The sequence below is a fragment of the Carassius carassius genome, chromosome 35, assembly GCF_963082965.1.
Source record: "Carassius carassius chromosome 35, fCarCar2.1, whole genome shotgun sequence".
NCBI lineage: Eukaryota > Metazoa > Chordata > Actinopteri > Cypriniformes > Cyprinidae > Carassius > Carassius carassius.
In genome coordinates, this window is record NC_081789.1 from 19,766,427 (window position 1) to 19,789,392 (window position 22,966).

At 35.5% G+C, this 22,966-nt stretch overlaps 1 protein-coding gene across 4 annotated transcripts in view; it reads left to right on the forward strand.

The window, feature by feature from the left end:
• The first annotated feature begins 56 nt into the window (after positions 1 to 56).
• The window catches only part of LOC132116172 (SH3 domain-containing kinase-binding protein 1-like), a 57,325-nt gene continuing 34,415 nt past the window's right edge, over positions 57 to 22,966 (forward strand). For all 4 annotated transcript variants that reach the window (XM_059524828.1, XM_059524830.1, XM_059524831.1 and 1 more), the window contains exons 1-2: positions 57 to 355; positions 11,904 to 12,061. In XM_059524828.1, the coding sequence (XP_059380811.1) occupies positions 352 to 355; positions 11,904 to 12,061 (162 nt within the window). In that variant the 5' untranslated portion in view covers positions 57 to 351. The remainder of the gene's footprint in view (positions 356 to 11,903; positions 12,062 to 22,966) is intronic.

Genomic DNA, 22,966 nt, shown 5'->3' on the forward strand with positions numbered 1-22,966 from the left:
GTTCTCGCGAGAACTTTCGGTTCATGAGCGCCACAGAGCGCAGTGACGGCAAGCTGGAGTTCGTAAAGCGACGGAGGCGAAACTGTAGTGAAGCGCCTCACGGCTGGGGCAACATCCATATCATCTCTTCCCCCCCGCGTTGTTGCCCCTGCCTTTCCCCCCCTCTTTTTAATGAAGGACACAATAATCTGTAAGAAATATTCGCAGAAGTCGCGTTCCTCTTTCTTTTTAAGTGACTATTTGCAGTATTTCCGACCCAGGAGCTGCATCTCTCGAAAGTAGCGGATTTCTGTCTTTTTCTCTACATTGAAAAACATCCTACACAAACACGCCGCGTAAACAAGTTCATAAATGGGTGAGTACAACAGATTTGTGCAAAGTCGGGTTATTTTAAGCCAGATAGGCTATTGACATGTGCTATTGATGTGTAATATAAAACATTAATGAAACTGAACATCATTGATAGTGTTTGCATCATGCATCCTTCGCACTATTATAACTAACGTTACATTGAAAGAAGATCTGATGATCTCAAGATGTGGACACGTTTGCATGTCTCCTTCTCCGCTGCTCGGAGGTGATGAAGAGTTAAAAGCTGAATTTCATTTCCCTCTGAGGTTTCCTGCTCTCCTCCAGCTGTCCGTTATGTTTCTCTTCACAGATGTGGCTTTTGCTTCTGTTTAATAAGGATGTGGAAGAACGCTCTTTTTAATAGCCTATTTTGCATTATAAACTTCTATAGTATAACTACTCGTGTTTTATTTATTTGTATGTTTGGAATATCTTAGACATAGCTCCAAATACATATCGATAGATAGATAGATAGATAGATAGATAGATAGATAGATAGATAGATAGATAGATAGATAGATAGATAGAACTCTCTAACTGTTTTCTAGACGATAATAAATACAATTAGACTACAAAATGAATAAATAGTTTTAATGATCTATAGTAATATACTCAGTTGATATTTTTACATTGTAAGTATCAGCATTAACTGTACTTAACCGGCTGTTAATAAGTCTTAATTCACATTTTCTATTTTCAGATTTCTTAAAGAAAATATCAAGTAAATATTTTAAATTAAACGATCTTTAAAAATCTAAAATTTACCCTATCTATTTTTTTAATGGTAGTTATTGTGAAAATTCAACCAAGCGTGTTTTATATCCATCATACTATGTGCTGTTCTTTAAAAAAAAGTAGAATTGGTTTGGACGTTTGTGTTTTACACAGACGGCCTCCCCATGACTCCCACAAGCTTATTATGGTCAATAACCGTACATCTGCAGCCAAGCTTAGCATTTCAGTCCAAAATATAGTTGCTGGTGGTGTTTTCTTACATTGCACTGATGATAAAACAGAATGACAGCCATTTTTGAAGAATGTCACACTGTTATGTAAGAGATAGTCAGAACTGCAGACTCATCACTGTAATCTCAAATGTAGTGTCACACTAAGCAGATCAGAGCCTATCATTGACACTGGATTACAACCATTTATGATTTACATAAAGAAACTAAAAACAACTTCTTATTGACTGAAGCACTAACAGATGTAAAATCCTCTTATGATCCATTCTGTTCTGTGCGCTCTCCCGTGATAAGCTCATCAAAAAGAGGAGCGAGCGTCTCTGATCGTGAGACAGTTGCACACGTGTCTCTAATCTTTTGGCAAGATTCATCAAAGCCTTTAGATCAACAGACATACGTGTTGAAAATTTAAACAGGTTTTGAGCACATTGCATGGCACATTTGGTTACATTCTTTAGAGAAGTAAAGCCATGCGTGTACAAACCCACCAGACTGATTATTAGGAAAAGGGTTGTTCGTTTCTGCATAAATATAAATGCTAACAGTTATTAATGAATGAGGGCCAGCTGTGTGTACAAACTATTTCAAAACATAAATCAATGACACAAACAGGACCGCTGGAATGATCTGATCTAAAATCAATCTGACAAATGATCCATGCTCTGCTCTAAATTAAAAAGTGGGGAAAAATCATTTCACTGTTGAAAAAAATGCGCAAACAACTTGTATATCATCCGCCCCTATAAAATGCATGTTAGTACCTTAAAGAAAAAAACAAAAATAAAAATCATCTTCTTGTTTACTCACTTTCAAGTTGTTCCAGACCTGTAGAACGTTCTTTCTTCTGTTGAATTATGTGAAAGATATTTTGAAGAATATGTTTCAATGTTTTTCATCTATATAGTGGAAGTCAGTGAGGTTCAAAACAACACTGGAGCCCATTAACTTTTATTGTAGAGACAAAAATACAATGAGACTTGTTTTGTGTGTGTGCGTGTTCTGCAGAAGAAAGAAAGTTATACAGGTTTGGAACAACATAAATGCCTATTCCCACCGAGATCAATTACTATAACTATAAAGTTCTAAAAAGCATTCTAAATTTAAGAGAGTAGCGGGGCTCACACCATAAATTTAATGATTACACCACAGAGGAACAATATCATTGGAATCACTTTCAGAATATTGTTTTTTTCCAGCCGATGAACTATAAAAACATTGACAGCCAATCAGAATCCATCCTGCTTTTAAAGAGCTCAAGCATAAAGAGGCAGACAACAAAACTGCAGTGCAAGCTTATAATAAACAGAGTGTTATTGTGCATTGGTGAAGACGCTAATGCACAGTAGTTATTTTTCTAGTTTTCATTCTTGGTGTGAACAGGCTTTTAATGATGAACTATCCCTTTAAGGTAATAATATGCACCCCTTAAGGGGAAAAGGTACAAAGGTTCGCAACATTAATATGATAAACATTTTGCAACATCTTAATTAATATTTTAAATCAGCGATTTCATGTGACACTCCCAAAGACATGCATGTATGAAATATTTGTAGTGATTTAATGAGCATTATTAACAGGCCAAGCCTCAAAACAATAATTTTTCAGACTAGTATACATGACCCACCTGTGATTTCTGGTTCAGCATTGAACATCCCAACTGACAGCATTCTTTTGGATCTTATTTTTTTAATTAAACATGCTATCAGTAAATGAATTCATAGTGATCAAGGGCTCCTTGTGAATCCTCATATAGCACTCAAGTTAATGAAGCCCTGGCTTCCGATGTTACTGTTTTCACTGCAAGCTCAAGCTTTGCTTTTCCTCCCAAGTGATGTGGTGAGCTTTGGATTCTGGAAAGTGTTGCACTGTTCTCGGGTCTCTTTACTATCATGACTGCTGTGTCATGCTCATTCATTGCCCTTTGGCAGAGAACAGGGAAGTTTTGAGAAAGGCATGTTTCTGTGTGTGATGAGTTCCTGTTATATAGTGGAGCATTTACACATCTACCTATGTGCCTCCATTTTACAGCTCTTTTATTAACAGTGGGAACAGTGTAGGGGAACCAGTAGTAGTTGTACTTACCACAAGATTTGGAAGATCTACACATCTCCAGCTTCTTTTGTTTATGGTTATTAAATATTTTGGCTAATTTGATTATGCTTTCATCTTCCAATAAGAGTACTTTCTGCTCCATTTAGGCCTAACACATCTTGCCATGTTAACATTGTTTACTGCTGATTTTTCCCTGAATGCAGCACAGAAATTTTCTGCAGATGCCTTCTGGTCATCCCTATGTTGGATAATAGTATTGATAGATTCTTATAAAATATTCCTGAAGAGAGCTATTTTGGATGGAATCAACATAATCATTTTCTGTGCATAACAGCATATAGGGAAATGCACAATATGCAATCATAAAAACCAAAAGGTTTTGTATCAGAAAGAAAAATAATAAAGTTTTAATTGTAAAAAAATAAAAAGAAAGTTATGTGTTTTGGAGCATGAGTAATAATTGATTTCTTAAGTCTGCAGACGATTGCTCCATTTAAGAGTCACCTCATGTGTTGATAAAAAGTTCCACCACAGCTAGGGAGTAGCTCCAGATTTATTCATATCATACAGTCAAACAAAACATTTTGTAGATTAATAATTAAAAATTTTTTACACCCGCTGAACATTTCGCTTTTAAATCATGCATTTATGCTGTGATGAAACTTTGCGAGAAATCTGAACTCTGCAGTTTGTTCTCGTCCCTCCGCAGTAATACATACAAAGAACCGAGTGCTTTGTCATGATTTATTAACGTGTCTGAATTTGGAGCATTAACTTTAGAGAGAGTTGTGAGTGTTGGCTTTAAGGAAGTAGTGTTAGACTTTGTGCTCAGGAATTGAGTGCAGGAGTGTCTGTCCTATACTACATTTAATGGCATGTTTACTGCATGTTTTATGCTTCTGGGAAAAGTGTATCATTTTGCATCTTGCACCATTTGTTTGGAAATTTCTCTGAAGTTCTGCACATGACCCAAGTCTAACCCACATAATGAGCCACATGCGCTCATACATTTAAGAGGATCTTCCCTTTTTCTTCTGTAAATGTCCTGTAAATTTGTGGTTTGTCCACCAGAAACTAGGATTGTAGCAGTATTGGTATATCATTATATTAAAATTAATGGTTGATACCTCGTAGGGGTGTGTGATATGACCATATCACGATATGAGTAATTTTATTTCATGGTGACGATATATATCACAATCTAGTTATTTTTGCTTCAAAAAAGAAAAATGTATGATATCAAAATTCGATACTAGCCAAAAAAATAAACCTCAAGCTCACTAAAGACAAGTAAACAGTAGGTGAGTAAATAAGAATAAGCATTAGGAGAAAAAACTACAGTAGAACAAATAAAAAACAAAGGATACATATTTTGTATGAAGTAATCAAATGTATAAAACCACTGCATATCCTTCACAGTGTAAATGAAATATATATTTCTTCATACTAAAGTTGCAAAAGTGATTTAGTCGAGAGCAGTGAGAGATTTTCTCTATTTTCTTTTTGATTAGCATGACTGACAAACAGCAAGAATATTAGACTGCTATCACTTTAAGAACTGCCCGGATCCAATATACTGTTACACAGCTGTTTGCTTTCACTTAAGACCTGAATTACTGTGTTTACAAGGGTACTTGCAAAGATGCATTTTGAATGAGTAATTCAAAATATATGCAAACGATAAGTTTTCATGACCACGGAGCACAGCAACTTCACATGAGCGTGTAACTGCAATAGAGACGATAGTCCAAAACCTGTATGGGTTAATCATGTCGAACGGTTTATCGCCCATCCCTAAACATTTGCTTATTTATAATGCACCCGAACAGAGACTAACATCTCCAAATGCATATTCCCCTTGACTGCCAGTTAGAGTCTCAACTTGCACCCCACGCAGAGAAAATGTCTGAGAGAACTGAGGCTGATGCGAGGTAACTTTAGATATCCCAAAAGCACTCAGATGCTCCTTTTAACATTAATTACATTCATGTCGATTTTTAAATCTCAGTGTCAGTGTTTTAGTCTACTTCTGTTTTCAGTTGATGTGCGAATAAAGCTTCTCTAAACATATTTGTCGACACTTCTCCCATCCAATAATTGCTATAATCTTATATTAATGTACCAAATGAGAGGGTTCTCTGTAAAGTTTACAGCAATAGTTGCTTTTTTATTGTGAAACCATGAATTTGTGAAATCGTTATCATGCTTTTTTGGCAAAATACTAAATAAATGCACATAAAAAATAAAAACCTTTAAGAATATTGCTGTGATTTTTTTTTTATGTTTATTTAATCAGTGCAGAAGCCTAATTTTCCTGTCTCAAATTTTAATTATAAAAGACTTATTATTACTTCATTTTTACCCACATTGTATTAGTATCATATCTGTAATAAAAAGGATTTTTTTCCTTTATCAGTATAATATTGTATCGATATTAGATACTAATTGTGCATGCTTGTATTTACTTAACTTAATTACCATAGCCATAATTTAACACTTAAAGTTAATCTTGAAAAAACGCATTTTCAAAATGAACATTCATTTTCATACTGCACATTATAATGTTTTGATGCTTAAATTTAGTTGTAGCATTTAAATCTCTTTATTTATCTACTGAGTTTTAATGTTTTATTTAGACAAATAGCATAGAATTTGCATTCAGCACATGGGTTCCCATGGAAATGTTGACAGGCGGCTCGGGGCTCTAATAGTTATGTCTCTGGTCAAGTGTGGTTGAGCTGCACACATCACATCAGCTGATTAATGTATATTCATCTCAGTGTTACTTCCTATGTTGCCCTGACGAGTGACGACAGATCTTACTTCAACTCATATGGAAGGACATTGATGTGTGACCACAGTGCAGTGTAGCTAGTGAAATGGGTCAGGACTATGCCTGAGATCGCAGCACTGCTCTGAATGTAGTATGCTTGTGTTGGAATCTGCTATATTTCGCAGCGTTTGTTTACGCCTGGGTCATTTTGCAGTCGTTATATGATTATGCAGTTATATTTGGCCTACAGTTCAGGTGTGCAATAGGTCAGGATGGTATGAAATGGTTTGGCTTCAAACGAAATCAGCTGTGTTCTTTTAATTTTTTTTATCTTTTTTGACTCATCTTGCAGTCATCTTGCTCATCCAGTCAGACTTGAGCATGAGCTCTTTGCTCTATAAAAATACTTTCGCCAATGTAATTAATTGAATTCATGTCTGTTCCATTTAATGCAATCTAATACTGCAAATTTGATTAACCTTTTCGTAGGAGAGGCAGTCGGTCTGAGTCAGTATGCGAGAATGACCAATTAAAATCATCTGTAAGTCACAAGCTCTTCATAGATGAGAACAATGAGGGATTCTCGTTCAGCTCAGTCACATCATTAGCCAAAAAGGTTGTTCGTACAACGCTGGAACATTATTGATCTTGTTCTGAATCAATGAAATCTAACAATAATGCTTGCAAGTCTTAACTTATGCAGTGGATTATGGGTATAAGGCTTATATGATGGGGTAATGGATCAGGCCTACATAAATTTAGTCAGTAATAATAATTGAGTTTGTTGATGTTTAATGCATGAGCTCAGAGAGTTATGCTGCCGTGAAAGCACATAACATGGTTTCACTGAGGTCCTTTAATGCAGACAAACACTTGACTCACATCAGTGCAAATCAGCTGAGTCCAGGCACACAGACTTAAGGAGCTATTTAAGAAGAGGAATATTTATAGCTGCTCGGGGAGATGACCAGCACGCAATGACGCTGGTCTAAACAATACCGCTAATCTTTAAAGCGCACACGTGGTGCATACTGTAGGTCATTTTAAACATGAAATGAAAAATTGCATGACATCAGAATGAGGTGGTTGATCTGTTAAACACCAATAGTCCTTATTTAACTCAAATATTGTTGTAGGAGTTATTCGATTTATTTATGTAATTATTATTATTATTATTTTTCTGGAGGAAAAAAAAAGTGAGTGGTGTTTGCATTGCATAAACTGCAGTGCTTTCAGTTAATGCACACTATTTTACCTTCATTTTTTACCGTTTTTGATAAAATATTTTATTTAAATTCATTAAATATAAATAGTAGTTAAATGTATTTAATATATTGTATTATATTTTGAAATATATATTTTATGTATAAAAAAATTATGAAAACGTCCGGTTACATCAGTTACTTTATACTTTCATATAATTAATTACACAAATAAAACAAATTAACATATACACAGTATGTATGTGTGTGTGTGTTTATATATATATATATATATATATATATATATTGCTGTCAATTGATAAAAAATAAAATAATTAATAACAATTTTTTTCTGAAATTAATCACGATTAATCCCACCTAACATTAAAGTTTTTAGATATTTTTTTAAATTGCAATAATTTCACATTAAATCTTCAAATTAATGTACAAACAACATAGAGTAATTTTAATATTTCTTTAATGGTAACTTTTTTTATGACTAAAGGCCAGTATCACTGATACCAATACTACTGATGTCTTTATAAAATAGTTTTTTCCCTTAATATTTAACCGTTGAGTAGCCATTCAACATTACAGTATAACTGAGAGCTATCAATTTTAACATTTATTAGACTTTAAAAAAATAACTTATAGTTGTAGTCACGTTCTTAAATGTTACTCATATAAAATATATTACATGCACACACAGTTTTAATTAATTTTACAACTTTTCGGTAAATATACTGACCAAGACATTTCTTGCACGTAGTTTATATAATTTCAAATATAGTTCAGTATAATCAATTCATTAACACAAATTCTGAGTAATTATTTTGAGAGTATAGTTTCTCAAATTCAATTAACAGAAAGCAGTCCCCATATTTTGAATTTCTTACTCCGGATATATCATAATATAAGTATCAGTATCAGATGTATCAGTAATATCATAACAGGATCCTGGCTAATACTGTTCCTGTCTCTCTTGTGACCAATAAAAAAGCAGAAGAAAGACAAGAAGCAACAGGAAACAGTTTTGTTATTTTACGTATTTGTGTTGTTGTGTGTAAATGTGTTTGTGTGGGTCAGTTGAAGAAAGGTCGAGCTGAGAAGTCAGACAGAGGCTGACATTTGTGAGTGTGGCGGAGAGTCAAGACAAACTAAAGTATTCTCAATGTGGGGGTGTAAGTGTGGGTGGGAGGCTTTTTTGGACTATGTTTCTCCATAAACATGCCAGCTGTGCTTTATGTCACATCTTTTGAAACTCAAACAGCTGGAAGACGACAAAGAGAATGAGAGAGAAGACACGGCTCAAAAGAAAAAACACAGATGGATGGTCATCTTTCAGAATGTTATCAAGGTCTAGCATAAAGCTCTTTAAAGAATCAAAGGCCCAACATTGTTTTCCTACCCTGTGGAAAAGTCAAGGATGGATAGTTGTGATTTAGGTCATGATCCAATGTATCTATGCCTGCAAAATTCCACAGACAGAACGCAGCTGATTTTCGGTAAAAATAGAACGTCCATCATTTATAAAATTGTAGGAATTTCCCAATCACTGTATGTTTGTTTTATTATATAAATATATGTTTATATATTCATTTTATATATTCAATTGATATTAAATGTGTATTTTATATATATATATATATATATATATATATATATATATATATATATTTTTTTTTTTTTTTTTTTTTTTTTATATATATATATTTTTTTTTTTTTACATTTTATATATTAAATGTATATGTTACATTTAAATTATAAATTCCTTTATAAATTAAACACTTTAATTGTAAAATTTTTACATCAATACTGATAATAATACACCCCCCACCCCCAAATTAAATAAAAAATATCAAAATGGAAAAATGGAAAACCATTACCTTTGTTAGTTTAGGCATCCCAACATTATAATTTACATTATGAAACAGAAAACGATTCTTTTGAGATACTGGACAGTGAATATTTAGTATTGACCAGTAGAATACATAACAAATATCATATTATGAAAAAATCTAAGCATACAAAATCATATGATATGAAAAAAATCTTCAATAATATTGCCTGTTAACCAGTACTGTTCCGTTATATTGTCTATTCCAGTTAATTTTATGTTTTTTTATTAATTTAAGCTTTTTGGAACCAAATTCTACACATTTTCCAACAAAGCAATGGAGGAGGAAAGGAGAGAAAAGTCTGCAGAGAGTCTGCTTGGGCCTGATCAGCCATTAGAGATGATAAATCTCCATATAACAATACAGACTGTGGCATTTCTGTATTTATATGTGTGTGGGTTTGTGCCTGTCGGTTTTTTTATGGCTGTGCATATGCGTAGGCGTGTTCCACCAGATGTTTGGAAGTATTTGTTACCTCTGTGTTTGTTATAACTGTAGGCTGACCGATTTCTGTTATACGACCTCATGCTTTCCTCCCTGCACAATTCAGCAATTTCCAGAATATTCTGCAGGGTCATCTGAGGGATCCTATTGACTATGCATTAATGTATTTTTTAAGTATCTAATGGTAGGTTATCGATACCCTTGTGCATGGAGTGATAATTCGGGTGGGATGATATCCAATTGGAAACCTGTAGTCAGAGCTGCCATATAGATCAAACGTCATATAGAAGTCACAAAGGATGTTTGCAGTGCCCTGCTGTGTGTGTGTGCAGGGTGCATTGCATTGGAGCAAGGCATGGGTCTGATATCGTCTTGTGTGGCATGACTTGATATCTCATAAACGCATCATTGTGATGTTGTATCTACATCTCTCATTCCCATCCTCACGGTATCCCCTCCTCACCGTCACGAGTCACGACCTCATGCAAACACAATTCAGTTTAAATCCAAATCTGAGAGGATGACATTATCATCTTGCACTTTCCTACCAGAAATAGCACGTATAGTTCACTAGAGTTCAAAAAGCTTCTTTTTAATATTATAAGCTGTAACGTGAAAATATCTTGTCACTTTAATTTCTCGGATCCTTGTTTCGTTGCTTTTGCTCCTGCCTTGATCCTCCTATCTGCAGTGAAAACATGTTGCCTGCTTATGCTCCAGGGGCCTATTAACTCTTATCCCTATGGAAGGACTCATATTCTATTGCTATCTCAGTAAATGTTTTACTGCTGTAAATATATGATTAAAATAAGTTATGATGTTGTCAAAGCAGACATGATATTTAAGTTTTTTTTTTTTTTTTGTGGTAAGCATCATTATTTCTATTGTTCATTTGGGGATTTGCAGAAACCTTAAAGGGTGCAATGTGTAATTTCTACACCATAGTGGCAACAAATTAAATTGCAATAAAAAATAAATCATTGTGATTAAAAGTGTTTACACTTACGAAGAACACTTCCGAAAAACTCTCTTAGATCTATATAGAAGAAAAAGTCCCAAGCCATATCTAGAGACCAAAATATCATAGTGATTTGAGCATGGGCTCTTTTGACTTGAAATAATAAGCAGCTGCTCAAAATGCCATAAAAACGCCCAGGACATCACTTAGCAACACCCTAGAAGCCATCCAGAACTCTCTAGAATCAATTAGCAACACATATAAACCACCCAGAACACCCTAGAATCACCTAGTATCATCTATAAACCACTTAGAACACATTAAAGTCATCTAGCAACACCCTAGAATCAACACATAGAAGCATAACAACTCACAAAAACCTTTCAAACGTTTTAGTGCCCACATAGCAATGCTCTGGCAACCATCCTGTTCTCCCTATAATCACCTAGCAATGCCTTAGAAACAATCCAGAATACATTAAAATCACATATCAATTCCCTAGAAGCCATCCAGAATACATTAGAATAATCTGGAAACACCTTATTAACAAACCAGAACACATAGCAGCATTGTAATGCACTAGCACACTCAAAAACACCTTAGTATCAACATAGAAACATCCTAGCAACCACCTAGAAACTGCCCTTTTATTACATAACAACACTCTAGAATCCATCCATGACACCCTAGAATCAGCTAGCAACACGCTAAACATATTCCAAACATTAAAACACCCTGGCAACCACCCATAACACCCTAAAAGTATCTAGCCTTGTCTTAGAATCACATAGCAACACCCTAGAAACCAACCACAACACCCAGGAATTACAAAGCAACCCAGTAGAAACCATTCGGATTACTTTGAATGACCAACCAACCAAGATCCAATCAAACAACCAAGAAACACACAGCAGCATAACAAAACACTTATACATTTTAATCATTTTAGTACATGCATAGCAACAACCTAGCAACCACTTATAACAGCCAAAACAGTGTCTCTGTGGGTTGCATATGTTGAATCACAAAAGCGATATTTAAAATGTTTGCATTTTCTATAAGGTTAAGTGTAATGATCACAATTATATCTTGATTTTTATAAGTGATATAAACAGATGTTTTGTAGATCGTGCCGTCATTTTCATTTAGTGGTGAAAACTACGTGTCTGTGTGAGTCTTGTACAGTAATACTGTATATCCTGCTTCCTGCATGTAACCATGACCTCTAAACCACTCTGTTTGTTTTCCTCTCTCTCTCAGTGGAAGCCATTGTGGAGTTTGATTACCAGGCCCAGCACGATGACGAGTTGACCATCGCTGTCGGTGACATCATCAGTAACATCAGGAAGGATGAGGGCGGCTGGTGGCAGGGAGAGCTGGACGGTCGGAGGGGGCTTTTCCCCGACAACTTTGTCAGAGTAAGTGCTGAACTCAGCACTTCCTTTTTGACCTTTCCCTGCAGGAGGTAGTGGACGGATTCACAGCCTAGTCTCACCACAGGTGAACAGTTCCTCGCCTTCATTTAGCATGGCCAAGCTATCAGCACTTTTTTTTTCAGAGAGTAAGTAAGTGGGCAAAGAGTGTTAGGGCTGAGCGAAATGGCAAAAACACTTCTATCTTGAAATTTCACACTTTTGACAGTATCTAATGCATATCTCAATTCGTATATACTGTATGTACTTTGAAAAGGTTTGTTTTTAAATGTTTTCTTTGTAAATGTCAAACACAGAATACACCCAATTACACTACTGTTCAAAAGTTTTGGGTTCAGTACAGTAAGATATTAACAGTTTGATATAATGTAAAAATATTTACAGTGTCACGAAAGATTGCTATTTCAAATAAATGGTGTTCTTTTGAACTTTCTATTCAATGAAGAATCCTGAAAGAAAATGTACAAAGTTTTCACAAAAATATTAAGCAGCACAACTGTTTTCAACATTGATAATTAGAGGTGTGTGATATGACGATTTTTGATCGTGGATGATAAAAATGTCTCCACATTCTGCTTTTGAAGAAAAAAGCAGCTGCAGTTCTGGCACCTCGGTCATTCACTGTACAGTGCCACATGTGTTTACAGCAGTGTTAACTCAGTGGTAGAGTTCCTTTCTCATTATTTGCTTGTGCTTTTAAAGGTTTAATTCGCGCGCTGGTCTGACCCGTGCTTTTTCTGAGCGCCACATACACCTGAAGCGTGCACGCTAAAGCCTGTCAAACAGCACCTGATTATTGAACTAAGCTATCTTTTGCACTAATACTGTCAAAACACACAAGGTTTATATGTACATGTGGCACTTATGACTGGAGCAATGATCGTGAATTTTTGTTTTGTTTTGTTAATCACAAGAACAAATTATATTTTAAAATAGAAAACAGTTATTTGAATTATAGTAGTATTTCACAATATTAAAAAATTTGACTGTATTTTTGGACACATAAATCATTGATGAGCATTGGAGAAGACTTTAAAAAAAAAATGTAAAACCTTATTGAGTCCAAACTTCTGAATGGTAGTGTAGATTCAAAATGTTTAATGAAACAAGTTAAGTTACAGTAAAAATTTAATAATTCAATAATTGTTTACTAAGGCACAATGAAAAGGCATAGACAGTTATTCTTGCAACTGCCAAATGCATTTGCATTTGGAGGAGTTTACCTTTCAGACAATTTATGGGAGGAGAGTATTTAAATAAATCATGCAAGGTGAAGATTTGAGTAGTATTTCACTATTATTTAACGTCCAAAAAGAGCATGTCTTAATAATCTTTGTTGAATGCATTGGTCATTATCAATGTAAATGAGCCGGCTTTGTCTGTGTTTTACAATTTGTGCTTTGTCAGTAGATAACCTGCAAACGTTCCACTCCCACCTGTGCTTTTATGGGATCGCGTTCTCAAAATAATTTGCCCTGTTTAGTACATTTGGCGCTGTATCTCCAAATAAAAAGTGCTTTAAAAAAAGAATTCTACATGTTTTGATGCCAACAAGTCATTGCGGATATATATTGAATTTTCATTACATCACTTGTTATATTGTTGAGCTATATTGTTGAGTGTGTGATCACAAGTGTGTATGTTTGTGTTGAGCTGAACTCAGCAGGCCACTAATGCTGACTGTCAGAGGATGGATAGGTTGTGTGTGTCAGCGTGTGTGCTGACTGGAAGACTATTGGTCACAGACTAACAGGATGCTAGTGTTGATTTGGAAAGAAAGTGAGAGAGAGTATTTCTATGACTTGTGCACTCCCTCTCTCGCTCTCTCTCCAGTGACACCAGTACATCAGGGCGTATTGCAGAAAGAAACATGTGAACTCCACAAGCAGATAGTCATGAAGGTCTGAGGAGTCCACGAAAGCTTGTTAGTGTTGTAGCTCTACATACTTTTTAGCACCAGGAAGGCGTGATATGTGAGACTCTTTCTAATCACACTGGGATAGGTTTTAGTACTTTATTAGTACAGTTCTCATTGGACATTCCTTTTGTTTATACAGTACTGTAACAGTAATATTGGTGTGAACTTTAGTGAAAATCATGTGGTTGGCTGAAATGTGAAGTCTCAAAAGCCCTTGTGTTTTTTTTTTTTGTAGCTTTATGTTTTGCATGTTCTATAACCCTGTTGCAAGACGGTTAATTTTCTTGTTATTTTAGTCTTGTTCGTTAGTTTGTTCGTTAAGAGATGCTTGTGTAAATGAAAGCATGTGTAATTTTACTTGAATCAAAGTAGGTAAGGAAGGAACTGTACTTTTAAAAAACAAACCATTGATCTACTTTAGGGAAGTTGTTTCTTTCTGTAAAAGCTTACTCAAAACGTGAATCTTTCAACTCTGAATCAAGTCTAAATTCTCAAACTATTTTTGATCTTTTCTGATGGATTTAGAAAGCTTTAAATGTGGTTTTTATTTCGATTTCATAGCCTTCAGATCGTCTGTAGGCCTGTAAAAAATGCAGTTTATACAGAGAGACTCTGCAGGTTCGTGAGGTCACTTCCTTTTCTATGGTTCATGGTAGAGGGAAGTGCAGACTTCCTCTGATGGCACTGAGGAAGGGTAGATGCTTAACAGCGAGACGGTGTGAAATTCAACGGGTGCAATTTAAGCACACTTTTCCTAGCTTGAGCACAACCGATTAACTCATTCTGAAGACACTTAAACAGCCGTCATGTAATCATAGTCAAGTTATTTTTTTAAATAATCTGATTATTTCTTCACAGGCTGGTATTGACTTTATTTTAAAAATAGGTAGTGGTATAGTTCACCCAAAGTTGAAAACGTATAGTATAGTTTTTCTTTTCTTGCAGTGAAAGTGAATGGGCTCCATTGTCTTTCCCATTGGTTATATGAACAAAAACAGTTAAAACACTATTTTTGAAATGTCTACTGCTGTGTTTCACAGAATAAAATCAGTTATACAGATTTATAGGAATAGTTCATTCAAAAATTATAATTAGCTGAAGATTTACTCACCCTCAGGCCATCCAGATGTGGATGAGTTTGTTTTTATCATCAGAACAGATCTGTCATCAGAATGAAAGTCTACACAGCTGATAAAAACACAATAATCCTCAAATAATCCACACAATTCCAGTGAATTTAACGTAATTGAAAAACAAATCTATCAAGTCATTTTTAACTTTTGCTTCTGGATAAAATACGAATCTTCTTATTATGATATTGCTTTCTTCTGTGAAAGTCGTCTTAATCAGGTGAAAAATCTGCACAAATCAAGCACTGTAAATTGTTCCAAAACAAATATGTAAGTAAATTTGCATGTGACAAGACAACAAAAACTTTTTCATGCAATTTTGTTGTTTTTATAATAAGAAAACATTTTAATGTAACTGTTAGATTAATATTACTGTCAATTAATCTGCCTGTTATCACACTGTATCATAATAGCTTGTTTACTGCTACCATGCGTATTGTATTTTGTTAGCATGCTGAATTTGAGCTTGCCAAATAAATAGCTTCTAAACAAGCTAGAGCAACATTTCCATTCTCAAAATGGTTCGGATAGTTACCATACACCCACACATCTTGCATAGTCTTTTAAAATAACACAAATCTACCTTCGAAATGGTTGCCCATGAGTATTAACACATCCAGGCCCATTTTCAGAACAATAACGCTAACGTAAACAGTAGATTTTGGCTGCATTGAAGTGATCAGAAGTGGTTGATGGTGCCTGCGTACTGAAGCAGGGCCAGTTTTGTTATGTTCTCTTTGTGAGTTTGTATAGTGCTGAGTTTGGGGTATCAGTAAAACGGTCTGTGAGTCATATTTCCACCTGAACAACTCAGAGCACATGCTCATCGTGCGGCTCACAGTGGTCTTGGAGCACCCAAGCGAGGTCGGAACATTCACACTTATTTGTGTTTATGCTATCATAAGTTATGTACCATGTACAGGGTTCAGCAACTTGATGGTTTTAAAAGTTTAGACAGTGTGAGCCAACATGCTAGCTTGTATTGAGGTCACTTCTAGAGAAACGTTTTATGCTCTTTGGGTAAATAAACCTGTTTATTTTGATGGTTGTTATCTGATTGGGGTTTCTACTTTGTGGGTTTTGCCACAAGTCTCACACAATCCTGTGGGAAACACTGTGATGCTAATGCCAGGCAGTGATATTCACTGTTAAACAATCTCTTCACCCCATATAGGCTAACAGCTAAATGTTTGAATTTTTTGGTGTTTAACTGTGTCTGTTATGAGACAAAGGTTGCATTTATTTGATCAGAAAATACAGTTAAAAAGTAATATTGTGAATTATTTACAATTTACCATTTTTTTTTAAATAAAAATGTAAAATGTTTCTATTTTAATAATTTGTCAAATGTTATTCCTGTGAGGCAAAGTTGATTTTGATTTCACGATTCGATTCGATTCACATGACAAAATAAAATGAGAAAATTTTATATAATGTAAATAATAAAATTAAACTGAGATTTTTAAAAATCAAATTAAATAAATAAATAAATAAATCTCTTCATATAACCACTGCATTTTAATCATGATCCAAACAAAGATGCTGCATAGATGCAACATGAACAGTTTTTAATCTAAATTAGATTTTATAATTAAAAATTTTGAAGTAAAAACAGAGTGGTTTGTCTTCAGTTTTGTGAAACTATACATAATATCTGCATGAAACATAAACAACAGACGAGCTGAACGAGATGCAGATTCACTCTCTGCCAGCAGGCGGCGCTTAGAGCGTTTCCTTGGTTCGCGCTGTAAACAAAGCAGTGCTGAACTTATAGGGCCCTATCATACACCCGGCACAATGCGACGCAAGGCGCAGCGCAAGTGTGTTTGCTAGTTTCAGTCCGGCAATTAGCAAGTGCATTTGCGCCCATTTGTGCGCCCATGGGCATGCTGGTCTAAAAAAAAGAAGTGTTCAGGCGCATTGCTGGTGCATTGCTATTTTAAGGAGCTGAAAATAGACTGCGCCATAGACCAACTCAAACCTAGTCAATGGCGCAATATTTTTTTGTTATTTAAAGAGCGCATTGGTAGAAAATGCGCCTCTGGGTGGGTCCACAGTGCGCGTTGACTTTGCTTATTACACACAGGGATGCATCACACAAACATGCCAAATATTAAAAACAAAAGGATTACAGTGTAAAAGAATATTATTGTGTAGGCTACATAAATATAAAAATGTAATGATGGATAGACATCATTTATTAATATACACAGAACATATACATATATCATGCAAACAAAAATTGCGATTAATCATTTGACAGTACTACAAAACATAAATATAAGATGAACTAAATATAACAATAATTATAATTAACAAAAATATACATATATAAACATTGTTAAGTCATGTACATGAGCGAAGAACTCCAATGAAACTAAGGCTGCACGATTAACTGAATTTCTAATCGCAATTACAATTACGCATGCCACAAGTACGTAATGATTCAAAGCGGCAATTAATCGTTTAAAGTCCACTCATGTTATTCTGTGTGCTTAAGATGCGTTTTTTCTTTCTATGTTATCTTAAGCGTTTTTTCCATTATTTTAATTGTAGTTTTATTTTACTTTTTGATAATTTAATGAAGAATTAAATTAGAATGTAATAGAATTAGGTTACCTATTTGCAATTCAGCGTATTACTACTTATAATGATGAATTAAATTGGCTAATTAATTGAACAATCGTGCCAATACACAAACATATATATTATGCGTTTTAACTTCGCGCATGAGCAGATCGGTTTCCTTGCTTGAGAAGCGTACAGCTTTTCCACCAACAAATCCCGTCATGTAAATGCCAGGAAGGCTTCTGGCTCTTAAAGAGAATGGGAGATGACACTGATTGGTTTATTGAATGTTACGCCCATTACTCATTATGAGAACAGGGATAACCCATTCCAAAAATGCGTTTTTTGGACCGTTTTTTCGTCGTTAAAATAGCAAAAGTGGATATGGACACGCCCTGAGTTCACCTGCGCCGTGCGCTTTACACTTTGCATTTAGATCATTAAAATGGGCCCATGAACTTTAATATGCATTATACAGAGGCAAGATGAAAAGAAAAAATACCATCTAAACTTTTCTAAAGACAGTAAGTTCAACTCAGACATACATTCATATAATTTCCTACCCCTAAATGAATCACGATTTGTTTAGCATCTCAACCGATTTGAATTGTCATATATTTGAATCAATTTTCAATTGGTTCACAGTTAATCATTCTAATCTCTAATCCTTCAAAAATCAATCTAATATGCTGATTTGTGCTTTTTTTCATTTTGGTAAATCTTTTCTGAATCTCTTGAAGAAGCACGTGCGTATATATTTTTTGCAGAAACTGAGAAATAGAAGTCTCCATTCTCTGTCCATTTAATCGTAATTTTAGGAGAAACTGTTGAGCATCTCTGTACTGTCTTGTCTTCCCTGTGGGTGTGTGAGAAAGAGAGCGTGAACATTAGTGTGTCATGAAATAAGCATCTGAAAAATGTGTCAAATTTTTTCTAGCTTCATTCTCAGACCCCCTGCTCACTTGAGAAGTATGTAATCTTATGTAATCTCACAGTCTTTGGGTGACAGTGCATAAAGGAAACGGTTAAATACAAACCAGAGTTTAGTAAACAAAGTCTCATTTAGGGCTGCACAATTATGACAAAAAACATAATTGTCGGTTATTCCCTTGAAATTCCATTCACGATTATTAATTACAATTATCAAAATTTATATTGAATGATGTTTATACCATTGTTTGATACAACTGCATGCCGTATTTTTATATGAAAATGTTCTATTTTCTAAAGTGTTCAGCCTCAAATGTCAAGTATTCATTGGATTGGTTTCTTTAAATTATCAAAAAGTAAAATAAAACTAAATTAAAATAATGGGAAAAACGCTTAAGATAACAACATAGAAAGAAAAAACGCATCTTAAGCACACAGAATAACATGAGTGGACTTTAAACGATTAATTGCCGCTTTGAATCATTACGTACTTGTGGCATGCGTAATTGTAATTGCGATTAGAAATTCAGTTAATCGTGCAGCCTTAGTTTCATTGGAGTTCTTTGCTCATGTACATGACTTAACAATGTTTATATATGTATATTTTTGTTAATTATAATTATTGTTATATTTAGTTCATATTATATTTATGTTTTATAGTACTGTCAAATGATTAATCGCAATTTTTGTTTGCATGATATATGTATATGTTCTGTGTATATTAATAAATACACACACATACAGTATATTTAGAAAATATCAACATGTCTATTTATATTAATATATTTTATATTATAAATAAATAAATATAATATATAGAAATAACATTTACATGCATGTGTGTGTATTTATGTATACATAATAAATATACTCAGTACACATAGATATATTATGCAAACAAAAACTTTTATTTTGGATGCAATTAATCATAATTAATCATTTGAATTAAGTGAAAAAGTGAAAGTGACATGACATAAAACCAAGTATGGTGACCCATACTCAAAATTCTTGCTCTGCATTTAACCCATCCAAAGTGCACACACACACAGCAGTGAACACACACAAACCGTGAACACACACCCGGAGCAGTGGGCAGCTATTTTTGCTGCTGCACCCGACGAGCAGTTGGGGGTTCGATGCCTTGCTCAAGGGCACCTAAGTCGTGATATTGCCAGCCTGAGATTCGAACCCACAACTGTAGGGTTAGGAGTTAAACTCCTCTAACCACTAGGCCACGACTTTCCCCAAAGGGATAAAAAACGAATTAAAGGAATAGTTCACCCAAAAATGAAAATCTGATGTTTATCTGCTAACCCCCGGGGCATCCAAGATGTAGGTGACTTTGTTTCTTCAGTAGACCACAAACAGATTTTGAACTCAAAAAACCATTGCAGTCTTTCAGTTTTATAATGTAAGTGGATGGGAATCACGGCTTTGGGAGTTCAAAAACATACACAAACAAAACCAAATTAAACTCTGAGGCTCGTGACTGTACATTGATATGTAAGGACACAAAACCATCGGTCTGTACAAAAAACTGAACAGTATTTATATTGATTTTACCTCTGATTTTCACAGCAGTGTCCGAACTGTCTGTCCTGAGTGCGTCCTCAGTGTGTTCTTCTCAACAGCAGGCACCTGACATGTCTTCTTCTTGCTTAACAGCAGATCCAGACTTATAAGTGCATTACTGCCATCTATCTCCCAAATGGACCAGACACTCTATCTACAATTTCAATTAGGAGTTTCAATGATCCACTTGAGAGATAGGTGGCAGTAATGCACTTATACGTCTGGATCCACAGTAAGGCAAGAAGAAGGAGAAGACTCCTCACGCGCCTGCTGTTTACAGGCGGCAAGGAAGCCGACCGGAAGTTGAAGTCGGCCGGGTGCTGCCATCTTGTAGCAGAACTTCACTTGCGTTAGCATCCCATTGACCTCCCATTCATTTTGGCGTCACTTTGACAGCGAATAACTTTACATCTGAGGCGTTTAAAGACTCCATTTGTCCATTATTTATTTCTAAAGATACACGACAATGTATAAAGGGCTCCATTGCATGTTAAATTATGGCCCCGTAGAAACAGTTTTTGTAAAAATAGGCTAACGATTGCGTCATAACCACTCGACTCTCTGTCGCATTACCGTACAGACAGGAGGAGAAGCTCGCAGGCAATTAACTTAATATGGCGTACTGGCGTTACATTTTAAAATACTGTACAAAATAATTAATCAGAATACTTACTCCTGCTCACTCATGCCAAAGAACTCCCCGCTCAAGCTCGCCGTCTCTGCAAGATTAACGATGGCAGTTTGCGCGCACAACTACTAGAAGATGTACATCTGTCAGACAGGTTGCTGACGTCATCAAGCTTAGTTTGAGTCTGCGCGTCAGAAACGGAAGTGCTAAAAATAGCTAAAACTGGGCTTTAGTTGTCTCAATTGAGTTTCAATGGGGTCGCTGTGTCCATTTCTTTTACTGTCTATGGCTGTTTAGTGATGGGAAGTTCAGATCATTCAGCAAAATTAACTAATCTTTTTTCGAGTCATTTCGTTCATTTTTATCAAAATATAATTAAAATATTACGTTACTTCCTTAACATGTCTGCTAGTACTTATGCAAACGTTGATCACACTAAACAATACAAAACTATAAGGCTATAAGTCAAGTCACCTTTATTTATATAGCGCTTTAAACAAATACATTGCGTTAAAGCAACTGAACAACATTCATTAGGAAAAGTGTGTCAATAATGCAAAATAACAGTTAAAGGCAGTTCATCATTGAATTCAGTGATTTTATCTTTGTTCAGTTTAAATAGTGTCTGTGCATTTATTTGCAATCAAGTCAACGATATCGCTGTAGATGAAGTGACCCCAACTAAGCAAGCCAGAGGCAACGGTGGCAAGGAACCGAAACTCCATCAGTGACAGAATGGAGAAAAAAACATTGGGAGAAACCAGACTCAGTTGGGGCTCAGTGGACGAAACCAGTAGTTCAATTCCAGGCTGCAGCAAAGTCAGATTGTGCAGAAGAATCATCTGTTTCCTGTGGTCTTGTCCTGGTGGTCATCAAGGTCTTTACAGGGGATCTGTATCTGGGGCTCTAGTTGTCCTGGACTCCGCTGTCTTTCAGGGCAGTAGAGGTCCTTTCTAGGTGCTGATCCACCATCTGGTCTGGATACGTACTGGATCCAGGTGACTGCAGTGACCCTCTGATCTGGACACAGACTGGATCTGGTGGCCACGGTGACCTCGGAATAAGAGGCAAGCAGACTAATATTAGCGTAGATGCCATTCTTCTAATGATGTAGCAAGTACATCGGGTGTTATGGGAAGTGTTCCCGGTTCCGGTTTACTTAATTAATGCAGCCTAAAAATCCTTTAACGGATTTGGATATTAAAAGCATATTAGTATTAGGGGTGCTCCGATCACGATCGGCCGATCGTTAATGCGCATCTCGTCAGTAAAGCCGGTTCTCTATTCAGCAGTTAATTCCATCAGGTGCGTGATTTCACATAGAGCAGCTGTTACTACACAGAGCCGTTGTTAACTGAGAAGATGCGCAAATCCACGTTCATTTTCAGCGTTTATTTGCGCATCTTCTCATTTAACAACGGCTCTGTGTAGTAACAGCTGCTCAATGTGAAACCACGCACCTGAGGGAATTTACCGCTGATTAGCGAACCGGCTTTACTGATGAGATGCGCATTAACGATCGGCCGATCGTGATCGGAGCACCCTTAATTAGTATGTTATGTGTAAGCCAGGTTAAAGAGATGGGTCTTTAATCTAGATTTAAACTGCAAGAGCGTGTCTGCCTCCCGAACAATGTTAGGTAGGTTATTCCAGAGTTTAGGTGCCAAATACTGTAGGAAAAGGATCTGCTGCCCACAATTGATTTTGAAATTCTAGGTAAAGAAACAGAAAAGATTAATTCATTGTTTATCTGGGTCTTCAGTCTATGATTAGCTCATCTCACCTCTTATCTGACAAGTCTTCGGGTTTGAGTTGTTCTTTCATTATGTGACAGCCCCATAAGCTTGAACCTATGCAGTCTGAGCCGGAAAGAGAATTGATTAGTTCATTGATTTGAGAATAATGTACATTTATCTTTAAGTTAAAGAGATAAGAATACATGTTGGCATTTACTGGTGTTTCCTGTTTGAGGTCTGCCACAGCTAAATCTCACCCTTATCCTGTTTGTCTGTCAATTTGTGATCTGTCAGGATGCTTGTGCTTTCACAAGGCTCAATCAGATCTCTTGTAGTTCAGCTGAGCCGCCACATGCAAAGGGGAGGTTATGATAATGAAGGATGATAAATGCACAGTCGCTAGTGTTA